The 12,518-nt window shown below is 41.2% G+C and overlaps 1 protein-coding gene across 1 annotated transcript in view; it reads right to left on the bottom strand.

The window, feature by feature from the left end:
• Positions 1-11,581, bottom strand: part of Odad2 (outer dynein arm docking complex subunit 2) — a 162,067-nt gene extending 150,486 nt beyond the window's left edge. Inside the window, 2 exon segments of the mRNA XM_038335418.1 lie at positions 395-552; positions 11,358-11,581. Of these exon segments, the coding sequence (XP_038191346.1) occupies positions 395-552; positions 11,358-11,581 (382 nt within the window).
• Positions 11,582-12,518: the final 937 nt, after the last annotated feature.

Here is a 12,518-nt window from a genome sequence, read left to right as displayed (position 1 = left end):
TCCTCCAGTGAACAAGTTCAAATCCCTCTTGGAGGAAACAGACTGTCATGCACAACACGGTGTTCCAAGAGGACTCATGCTGGTTCCTATAACCTGTCTTCTAACATGAGCTTACATACCACAGGGCACTGGGCCTTCCAGAAGCCATATGTGAAAAGTGAGAAACCTAGAAGGCTGCTGCTGACACATCAGACTTTCTGTTTAAAGCAGAGACTGGACGTGGGCACTAACAGCTCAGCCAAGGGAAATGAATGACAATTCTCATGAAATGGTACATATGACTTTTTAATCTTTTACATGGTAGATTTTTTTCAAGTAAATATAGTAAAGGCCTTCCCTTCCTCCAAGATTGTGTGTCTGAAAGCTCAAATGCCAAGTGGAGAGTCCATATCACCTTCAATGCAGGCCTGGGCCTCCTGCAGCTTGTTGTCTTTGGCAACTGATAACAACTGTGCCAGCTGCCCAAAGCTCCTGACTTGAATGTGAGGCACAGAGAGAAACAGCAGGGGCTCTCCGTCTTTATCAACTTCTTCTGATTTGGCAGTTGTTTCACTACAAAATGGGGGTGGGGAAAAGAAAGCTGACGTTACCTTCATGCCAGAAGCATTATGAAGATATGTCTACACTCTAACCCCAGACTCCAGGAACTATAACTGACTCTAACTAGAAGGTCCTGGTTTCTCCCTCTGGACTCTCCTGTTCCATGACAACTCGAAAGCTCCCAGCAGCCACTGTGATCACCAGTCCTGGAGACATCATCCCCACAGTTCCTAGAATTCACTCCGAACTCCATTAGCTACGGTTTTCAGGCTTGTTTATCAAAGAATCTGCTGTTTTCTGGGGTCTTTGAAAAAGCTTCCACCAAGGCACTCACACTCTGGGGTTTCCCAATGTTACTTTATTTGTGAAAATTTTTACACCACAGTAATTAGTGGTTAGGAATTTCCTCCGCCACTTTGTGTTTGCGATATCCCCAAGAGAGGTGCTTGCATCTGAACACCCGACAGTCTGTACCGAAGCTGCAATGTGGGGAAGTAGATGTGAAACATTCCTGATTGGACGTAAAGAGTGAATCCAGCAGATCCAGATTATTGTTAGTTCTGGTGCTGTGTTAGTTTGGGACACTGTAACAAAAATACCTGAGACTATTAGCTCAAAACAGAAAAGGTTGGTTTGAGCTCACAGTGTTTGAGGCTCTAGTCCACAATCATTTGGCTCTTTCACGTTGGGACCATAGCCTGGCAGTGCACAGCCCAGGAAGGAGTGAGGAGGAGGATGGGCTGAGTCCTGACATCCTTATTCAGACACAGGCCTCCAATTGCCTGGCATTTCTTAGTTGGCACATCTCTTAAAGCTCCTTCCACCTCCATAATTACCAAGACTTTATCACAAGAGTCTTTGAGAGACATTTACCCCAGTCAACTGGCACTAAACAGAGAAAGAGACCTTGGGAGACAGAATAATAGCCTTCCAAAATAATCCCTTAGGAAACAAGGGATTAAATTGATAGACAAGCAGGCAAACTAAGTTAAGGATTATGACCCAGGAAGACAACTCTGCCTTTATACTATCAGAAGCAAACAGGGAGGTAAAGATCCTAAGAGGATGGAAGCTAGGTGACAGCTGTATATGGATACAAGCCAAAACCTTGAAGAAACTTGCAGGGGTTATGAACAGGAAGAACAGATTCTCCTGCAGTCTTATGAATCAATGTGCCCTATCATACTTTGACTTTTTTTTACCCTGCAGATTCATTTTAGATGCTGCCTGCCAGAGAGAAATTGATCTGGTGGTCATTTGTGGCAGCAACAATAAGCTACCACAGGATCTCTGTCAGTGTGGTACTGCCTGGTACCCATCTCCAGTGCCTCAATTAGTAACTGCATCTAGAAGATGTTATCTGTGTGATAACTGAATGCATACAATACATGCCAACTTGGTCATGACATCTGTGTGGAAACTGTGTTTTCCACACAACGAGCTCCTGGGATACTCTGTAGGAAGAAGGCCATTTCTAAAGGTGACTGACTCCTTTAAAAGAATGATCACTCAGTGGTAAATTGTTGAGCATAGGGATGAGCTATAGACTGACATAAAGCCATTGAACTGGGCTAGTGAAACTCATGGTAGGAACTAGGAAAGTGTGTGTCGGGGGAGGGGTCTCTCACTGCTGACCAGCTGAAGTTTATAATTCAGCAGAGGTATGAGAGCGACAGCACCACAGGATGCACAAAAGGAAACTTCAGTTTCGTCATTTCTAACATCTGAACATCTTGGAAAGAAAAGCACTGTACCCCACTCAAGAAGAATGGGCTGGGCTGGAGTGAGGACTCAACACATAAAAGGCCCTGCTGAGCAAATCTGATGACTCATCAACCCCTGGAACTTACATGATGGAAGGGGAGAAACAATTTTTAAAAGCTGTCCTCTGATATTGACATACACATCATAGCACACCCACACTCACATGCACATATCATATACATGTTTAATAACAGATAAACTTAGCAAATATTAAACAAAAGAAGGTGCTGACAATGAAGCCCACTGTCCAACTAGAGAGACTTTCAAACTGGAATTGGGGGAATACTCCATTGATATGACAAAGCAGGAATGCAGGAAGATATATATTAAAATTTTAATATATAATAATTAAAATATATACTAAAATATTTTTAAAGCCTCAACATGACTTTAATGTCCCCAAACAGTAATTACTCATAAATGTACAATTAAACAATAGCACAGGAAAAGAGACTCAGAAAGTATTTGTATTTTAGGGATTAAAAACACACACAAAAAAAAATGTGTTCAGTAGCAAACATTAAGCAGGGCTGGGAGCACAGCTCAATGACACATCACTTGCCTAACATGAGTAGAACCATGGGTTTCAATCACCAAAACTGCAAACAAAACAAAGCAATCTGTATGCTGTGACCACTGAAACAGACATTTCATGATAGTACAATTGCCTCCCACAAAATCACACAGTTCTGTAGGTTGGAAATAACCCTGAAGAGAATATAATTCAACCCTATTGATAATGGATGAGAAAAAGTAAGGCTTGTGAAAGCAGGGTATCGGTATGGTGAAGAACCTGCCAGGCTCCAGTGGATGGCACCAAGCCTATGCCAAGCCTGTGATCACACAGACAACTGTCAAGCTCAATGGATCACAAAACAAGGCAGACAGACATGAGAATTGTGGGTAGGAGGGAGGGTGCTCAGGGCTGGAAGGGAGATATAGGGTAAGCATAGCCAGTATGTCTTGTGTACATGAATGAAAATATTTGAGAACAAGTCTAATTCATAACAATTAAAAATGTCAAACATTAACAAGAAGAGAACACTAGTTTCTTTGAAAATGAAAATTATTTCCCCCAAAATAAACTACACTGGAGAACTATTGGCAAACATTCCTGCAGGATTAACATATAGGGTGTAGTTCTAGGAGGAACACATTGTATTTATCTATTCAATAAGAACCTGCACCATACTAGGCAGTGGTGGCATACAACTTTAATCCCAGGACTCAGGAGACAGAGCCTGAAGGATCTCTTTGAGTTCAAGGCCAGCCTGGTCTACACAAAGAAACTCTGTCTCGGAAAAAAAAAAAAGAAACAAATCAAAAGCAAAAGGAACCTGTACTAAAGACAACAGAAGTGTGGATGAAGAAGGTTTTTTTTTTCTACATGTCTAAAGGATTGGATTTGAGTATCAGCTGCTTACTCACCAGGAGAAGGCAGGTCAAACTCGAACTGGCTACCACAGACAACATATATGGGCCAGCACAGCTTAAAGAATAATTGTCCCACTAATAGCTGCACAAGACACAGCTTAGCCACAGGGCAGACTTGGGGTAGAGAAAGCTGACTTGTAGAACAAAGGGCACAGGATAAAGGATTGTCACAGCAGAAGCATCAGCTTTTATGCTCAAGCATTGAAGAATTTTCCTGTACTGTAGAAACAAAAGACACAGTGTTCAAGTATTTCATGACAACTTGGGCCTTGTACATGGACACACAGAGCTTAGTCCTGTTTGAAAGTAAAGCAGCTTCCTCACATTAGAGGGGCATGTGAGATGTAGTGAAAGCTAGAACTCAGTCAGAAGAGGCCATGAACTGAGAACGAAGGATAAAGTAGCTTGGATTTATTTTGATTACAGGCATTTTTGGTCATTCAGGGCATCTCTGGTTCACATCAATTTTCACATTACTGCATTAAATGTATGCTAGTGCCAGGTCATCAACCTGGGTTGTACTGAAAGGACCTTTAGGAGATATGGCTAACGGAATGGAACAGCTCTCCAGAAGTGATGCCCAGTGCTGTCACTCTGATAGGATCTAGAATCACCTGGAAGATGGACCTCTGGATTTTCCCTGCCTGGAATCCTGGACTATATAAACAGAGGGAGGGAACTGTCTTGATTTTCTTTCAGTTGTTATGATAGAACATTGGCCAAAATCAGCCTGGGGAGGAAAAGGTTGATTCTGATACAGATAATAGTCTATCATGAAGGGAAGATTGGGCAGGAGTTCAGGGCAGGAACCTAGAGGTCAGAGCTGAAGCAGACACTACAGAGGAAGTCTGCTTACTGACTTGGTTCTCCTGGTTTTCTCAGCTATCTTACCCATTTCAAGCCAACCTGTCTAGGAATGGCATAGCCAATAGTGGGCTGGGCCCTCCTACATCAATCAACAATTTAAAAATGCTCTCAGGCCAGTCTAATAGAGGCAATTCCTCAGATGAGAATCCCTCTACTGGAATATGTTTGTTTCAGGTTGACAGAAACCATGATATTACACCCCTTGGTAATGTTCATACAATCACTTTAAACCATAACCTTTCCTTATCCTGAAGACCTCGTGTTAATATTAAATTATAAAACACAGTCCAACTTTAAAAGTCTAAAAGTCTTAAAAGTCTAAAGTCTCTTTAACAATGCAAAATCTCATTTTGTGAGTTTCTGAAAAATCCAAAATAAGTTGCAAACTTTTTAATTCAAGGAGAAAGATCCAGAGCAAAATTACAATCTGACATCTGGGACTTGCTCATGATCTTCTGGGCTCCAACAGGCTTGGTTATTATTACCTATGCATCTCTGCTATTTACAGCATACATAGCTTGTCTGGTAGTCTCAGGCTAGCTCCACTATATATGTACTGTTATCCTTGGTGGTCATGAAATTTTCTTGGCATCTCCAGTATCCAGGAATCACCACTACAACCAAGACTTTATTTTTACCAATGGCCCTCTGGCTTTTTATCATGCCAAGCCTCAGTTTTCTCCCCAAACCCTTTCAATCCTGGGGACTTCACTACAACTAGGGTTGCACCAATGCCAATGGCCTCTTCTAGCCTTTCATGATACCAAACATCAGCTCCTCTCTTTGACGCCTTCAAAACCCATACCACATGGAAAATTCTTACACATTGCCAGCTTTAGCATCCAGTTTGAGATGCAGTCTTAGCCCCTCTGGACCCCAACTTATATGTACGAGCCCTGAGGAAGTGTTTCCCAGAAGATTGTACCTCAGTGATTCTGGTCTTTTATTAATCTCAGGTGATTTTTTTTTTCAGCTCCAGCTAAGCTGCATTGATTATTCTAGCAAAGTAAAGGTTTCAAATTAGTGAGGCTAGTCTCGTGTCAGCCATACCAGATTCTCCTGCCCCAGCAGACCAGAAACCACAGATTCCCAATTGAAAATATCACGCAAATGTTCCCAGGAGTCTTTGAGGGACTCTCAAATATCCCCCTGCAGCTTCATTAGCCTCCATCTTCTGTATTTCTCTTGATATTCTCATCTTCCAATCTCATACGACAGCTCAGTAAGCGCTGAACACTTTTGGCATTTCCAGCTCCAAGTTCCAAAATCCTCCACCTTCTTCCCACAAGAGTCCAAAGAATAAGAGCCAAATGGCCACATTCATCACAGATCACCCCATTTTTTGGCACCAGTCTCTGTTTTGGTTTGCTTTTTCATTGCTGTGGTAAAACACTGACCAGAGCCAACCTGGGAAGAAGGGGTTTATTTGGTTTACGGACTACAGTCCATTATCTAAGGAAGCTATGAAAGGAGCTCAAGGAAGAAGCCTACAGGAAAGAAATGAAGCAGAAACAATACAGGAACACTGCTTACTGACTTGGTTCCCTGGAGTTTTCAGGTACCCTTTTTAGATAGTCCAACCACACTTGCCCAGGCTGGGCCCTACTGCATCAATAGCAATTAAGAAATGTCCTCAAGTACATCTGATGGAGGCAATCTCTCACTTGACATTCTCTCTTCCCAGATGCATCTGGGTTTGCATCAAGTTGACACTACTAACTATGACAGAAGTTGAGCAGCGGCATGAGTATATTTACCCTTCTTTGCTCCCTGACCTTGGATGTGATGTGATTAGCTCCCTCCTGCTAGTCTGATCTGATGGAGGAGAGTTATCTGTCTATGTTTCTTTCATTGGTTAATTAATAAAGAAAACTGCCTTGGCCCTTTAAGAACAGAAAATTAGGTAGGTGGAGTAGACAGAACAGAATTGTGGGAACAAGGAAGTAGAGTTGGAGAGACGCTTCAGGCACTCGCCATAGGAGTCTCCATGCTGCTCCTCTCCAAGATGGACGCAGGTTAAGATCTCTCCTGGTAAGCCACACCTCGTGGTGCTACCCAGATTACTAAATATGGGTTAAAGGAAGATGTGAGAATTAACCAATAAGAGGCTGAAACTATGGGCCAGGCAGTGTTTTAAAAGAATACAGTTTCCGTGTAATTATTTCGGGTGTAAAGCTAGCCGGCGGGGGGGTGGCGGGACGCAGCCCCGCCGCTTCTCACTACAGATTGGCGCTCCAACGTGGTGACTAAATCCACTTAAAAACCTTGCCTGCTTGGGATCGGAAAGAAAGTTCTCTGAGACCATGCCAATGGCTCACTGCTCCCTTCCTGCACCTGGGCAGATGGCGGAATCAGGCTTAGGCGAGCGGGACAGCATTTGCGGATTCCTGCCGCCATAGAGAGAGAGGTGTTTTCAGACTGCTCTGCGCGTCAGATTCGGCTGTGACTTGGATTAAAAGAGTTTCTGTGCTGCACGCTCAGTATCAAAATTAAACTGCTGAGTGCAGCTCCAATGTGGACTGCTGTGTACCTGTAACTGTGTGCAGCTCAGGGACACCAAATGACTGAGGCAGTAGCAGCTCTGGCTCTGCTCCGCCATGCTGAATTGTGCTGAGCTCAGACTGGTCTATCGCAATTACCATAATAACAGCGCAGTTAAGGTTTAGACTTGGCTGTAAACAGGCAGTACCGTATTATTTTAAGAAGTGGTTAACCTTTTAAGAAATGCTCCTGGATAGTAAAAAATTACAGATTCACAATAGAAAAGATTCAGACATAAAAGACTTTTAAATGAGTCACAGTGTTGGATGAATGTATGTAGGCTTGAGAGAGAGAGAGAAGAAGAAAATATAAAAAATAAAGTTAATGCCTAAAAAAAAAAGGCTAAAGTCTTTAAAGAGACAGAATAAAGTAAAGTGATAGAATGAAAATAAGCCGCATAAAAATGGAAAATTCACAGAGAGTCTGGATTATGTATTTTGTTGTGTTTTCTTTGATTTTTTTGACTGTAAAGGAGCTAAATACAGAGAGACATTTCATTATATGGGCTGCCAGTCTAGACCAAAATGGACATCTTAATGGTATGACTTCAGGATTTGGATCTAAGAACATGATGCTTTGGAAAAGAGTTTCTTCTTTTGTTTTCACAGAGGACGAGACTCTGTGGATTGCTTCTATCCCAATATGGTATGATAGACCATGCCCTCCTGAAAGGTTGCTGTGAACACCCTCAAAAAATTACTTCGCTCAACTGCCGACTGGGATGAACCTAGCAGACAGGTTATACCATGAAAGACCTAAATAACAGCGCCCCCATTCAGCAGGAAGCAGTTTGGAGAGAAAAAACTGTGCCCATTTTCCCAAATATTGCTTATAAATGTTCTTTTACATTTAAAGGGGGAGATGATATAGATATGAATTTGCATTGGTATGGATTTTAAGGTCAATTTGTTATATGTATATGTATTTCTGATTTTGATTAAGCTATTGTGATTGTAGTTCATTTTAAAGAATGTAATGTATAATTAGGAAATATAGGTTGTTAATGGATAATCATCGATTAATAGTCAAGCTTGTAGTCATGTTAGTCATTTTCTAGATGTGCATAGATATATTTCAGATAGGCATTCTTCATATCTTTCAAAGACTGCAGAATATGGCATTTAATGTTTTAATAACTTAGGGTTTTTCATGACAATGAGACACGTCTGCTCCTGGCAGCACCAATCTACTTCAAGAGGAAGATGGGCATCGAAGAGGCTACTTATGGAGTTTGTTAGCCATTTGGGCAAGAAACTGCTCTTGCCTGGACTGTTGCATAAACTGGACACAAGGAACCCACAGAAAGAGGACTGCTAAATTTGTCTAAAGGTGAGATGGTCTCTCAGGGTTCCTGATTCGTGAAAGAGTCTGCGAGACGTTCTGCAGGACACAGCAGAAAGTGACTGAACTGTCTTTGGAATTTTTCTGCTTCATGGAAATGTCTGCTGGATACTGTGGGCCTGAAGCCCGAAGATGGATGCCCCAACGGTACAGAGGAACTTTGGGTGACTGTCCAGGCAGCGAGTTGTCTCTGTCATTTCTAGAGTTTTATAAGTTACTTATTTCTTGTTTACTTAGGTAGCATTGTATCCTTCTGGAGTCTTTGATGGAGTTGAAGAATAAATAGATAGTTATAGCTTTCCTTAGTTATGATAAAAGATAAAATAGATTTAAATATTGTAACTGTAATACTTGCTTGATAACTGTTTTGTTAATTTTGCTATGTTAAAGTTGAAGCCTTTCTTTTTTGTTTAAACAGAAAAAGGGGAAATGATGGAGGAGAGTTATCTGTCTATGTTTCTTTCATTGGTTAATTAATAAAGAAAACTGCCTTGGCCCTTTAAGAACAGAAAATTAGGTAGGTGGAGTAGACAGAACAGAATTGTGGGAACAAGGAAGTAGAGTTGGAGAGACGCTTCAGGCACTCGCCATAGGAGTCTCCATGCTGCTCCTCTCCGAGATGGACGCAGGTTAAGATCTCTCCTGGTAAGCCACACCTCGTGGTGCTACCCAGATTACTAAATATGGGTTAAAGGAAGATGTGAGAATTAACCAATAAGAGGCTGAAACTATGGGCCAGGCAGTGTTTTAAAAGAATACAGTTTCCGTGTAATTATTTCGGGTGTAAAGCTAGCCGGCGGGGGGTGGCGGGACGCAGCCCCGCCGCTTCTCACTACACTGATCTTCTTCCATAATGGACTAGTACCCTACAGCTGTGAGCCAGACAAAACATTTTTCTATTACATTGCTCTTGTCCAGGTGTTTTCTCACAGCAACAAGAAAAAAAAAAAAAAACTAAGATGCCAGAGGTGTGACCTTGAGGAAGACATTGGGACTTTGTGTTTTCCAACTCTTTCATCTTTTTCCAGATACCATGAGGCACTCTTCCACCACACACTTCTGTTACCTCATCATGGTTCCCCAAAAGGGGGTGAGGCGAAAGAAGTATCAAGATCATGAGCCAAAACAAAAGTTTTTCCTCCTTTCAGTTGATTGTCTCAGGCATTTTCTCAGTCACAGGAATGTGACTCCAGGTTATTGATCATTCCTTAATTTGTCGTGTGAAACAAGAGTTAGAGTTAAGCACAAAGCATTTAGTATTTTCTGCTATGAACAGAATCTTATCTGTAATTTTTGCCCTTTTATAGGCAATCAGTACCCATCTGGTTTTCATCAGAGCCACACAAGCATGGTTTAATTCCCGTAAGTGATACTACTGAACCTCTCTATCCAACATCAAAGGTTTCTTCAGTAAAGGTCAGAAACAAACACGATGGACAGAAAATTTTTCATAACAAATTTGACAGAAGTAAAGTAGTCAAGGGGTCACTGTTTTCAAGATACACATGGTATCAAAATGCCCAAGCTTCCCACTTAGGAGGGGACAGCATACAGAAAGACTGCAGGCAAAGTCTACATATGGGAACTAAGTCAAAAGAATTTGTTCAAGAGAAAGAAAAACAGTGATATGTCTGAGGAGTATATTGTATCCCAACACTAAGAAGACAGATGTGGTCATGTTTGGACTTGGCACACAGAAGTAGTGCAGAGGCCAGGTATGATGACAACTTTTCTGTCATCTGCTCTAAAACCATCTTTGTACAAAGTAGTTAATGTGTTTCTAATAGATTTTGCAGCTGAGTCCATCTTTCAAACTTAAAAAAAATGAACTTAAGTGGAAGCAACCAAAAATTGGGCATCTACAAATGAGCAACACTAGGGCAGATAGTGAGCCTTGGAATATGTACCGCACCATTAAAAATTAAAAAATTAAGAAAAGGGAGACAAGGCACTAAAGAGCTCTTCAGTGCAGTTTAGGAATGGGTTTACAATTGTGAAAATGAAAGCTTGACTTTATTGTCCAAACAATCCCAAGGGAAAGAAGAAAACTATCTGCAGAAAGCTTCAGAGAACTGGGAAATTGCTTTTTATGAGATCAGTTTTTAAGGGAGAAAATGAAATCTCAAAAAGAGGCAGGTAACAAGAAAGAGAATGACCAAGCTGCATAATTAACTGAGGGTGCACCCTCAAGTAAATACACACATGTGCTTGTTTCTGACTCAAATACAGCATACAGTGAAACATATGTGTATTTCTAACCATGGCTATTATAAGTTCACACACATAAGTATGCATGTGCACACACGCATGTTCACACACATATTCAAAAGAGATGAACTGTTGCCTCACCCTTTAAGCTAGTGGTCAAATCTTTATCAATCACATTTTTGAGCAGGTTGCTAAGAATTTCCTCCCTTAAGGACCATGGGTAGGAGCAGTGGTGAAGTGCAGACCTGTCATGCGCCAAGCATGGGGTTCTAGTTTCTCTTCCACTGAGCAAAATCCTCCACCCTCCTCTTGTCTTTCTAAGGAATGATATGGTTAAATACTATAATGATTTAGCTATATCACAGACTAGGAACTATTAATATCCAGAAGGTCATAGGGATAAGTGGAAAGGCAAGCAGGAAAAGGGAATGGACATTGGAAGCTAGATCTGGAAAATGCATCCTTTATCAAAAGGAATGGCATTTACATTAAAAAGTAGATAAATCCTATGTTGGCCACCTGAAATACCCTTAAGTTTTCTGTGTATCTCCACTCTGCAATACCCAGTTTAGGGAATTATTAATTAGGCCCGACTCCTCTACCAGTCAGTGAAACTCTATACAAAGTTGTTATTAAATTCTAGAAGTAACTAAGTAACTTACCTGATAATATAACCTGATTCAAATGCTGAGGGCTCCAAATTTGTTTTCCACTCAAGTGGTTCTACAAAAATGAATTTTGCCTCTTGGGGGTATTTATAAATAAAAGACTCCACAAACTTATTAATTTCATTCAATATTGACTCATTCAGTGGGGTGATCTCCAGGGTTCCAGTTCCATACCCTGCAGCTGTCCACTGTGCCGATCTGGTCAACGCCACACCCATGGGTCTGTTAATACTCCAAGCCAACCACAGAACACAAACTACAGCAAAACAGAAGGAGTTAGAGGCTTCCACATTCTCATTCTTTTGTCTTCAAGATTTTACACTAGTACTATCCAACCTACAGTCTACATCTTTAAAAATCTAACCATTCTTTGGTGCAATAAAACAGCTAAGCATAACTACATAAAACTGACTCGTATTGGAGGAGTTTCTAATATCAGCCTTTCCTAAAATTAATAATGCCTTTTTAATTTCCAAAGGTTTAAGAAAAAGAACAGCTGGACAGAAAGCTCAAAAAGAGAACTTCAGGAATGGAAAAACAGAATCAGAGGAGACTGACAGTAGGAGTGTTGCTTCCCAGCCCTGACAGAGGCTGGGGGTTCAGTGAGAAGTGCACATTTGATCTGAGTTACACATCATTTAGAATTAGGCAATTAAAGTAATTTTTTTTTGTTTTGGCTTTCTCAAAGTCATAGTTTCTGCACGGGTGCAGTGAAGGAGTAAAAGCCATCTTCCAAGTGTCTTAAGTCCCTCACATGCCTCTGGGATTAATAAAAAATAGGATCAAAGTGTGACTGTGAATTGTTGAAAACTAAATATTTTAATTTTTGACCAGAGTTAATACAATATATTGTGCTTATTCAGGGTATCTGAGGGAGTCCCATAATCCTGTTTGTAGATCATGTGCAAAACAGAAACATTATTTTCTTAAGAGTAATTGCAACAGCCATGGCAGAGACTTTTTAGTCTTTTTAAAAAAAAAACTGGTTATCAAAAAAGTGTAGCGCCGGGCGGTGGTGGCGCACGCCTTTAATCCCAGCACTCGGGAGGCAGAGGCAGGCGGATCTCTGAGTTTGAGGCCAGCCTGGTCTACAAGAGCTAGTTCCAGGACAGGCTCTAGAAACTACAGGAAAACCCTGTCTCGAAAAAAAAAAAA

The sequence above is a fragment of the Arvicola amphibius genome, chromosome 6 (assembly GCF_903992535.2).
Source record: "Arvicola amphibius chromosome 6, mArvAmp1.2, whole genome shotgun sequence".
Lineage (NCBI taxonomy): Eukaryota > Metazoa > Chordata > Mammalia > Rodentia > Cricetidae > Arvicola > Arvicola amphibius.
The sequence above is the reverse complement of the archived record's forward strand: the minus strand, read 5'-3'. Positions and strand labels throughout refer to the sequence as shown.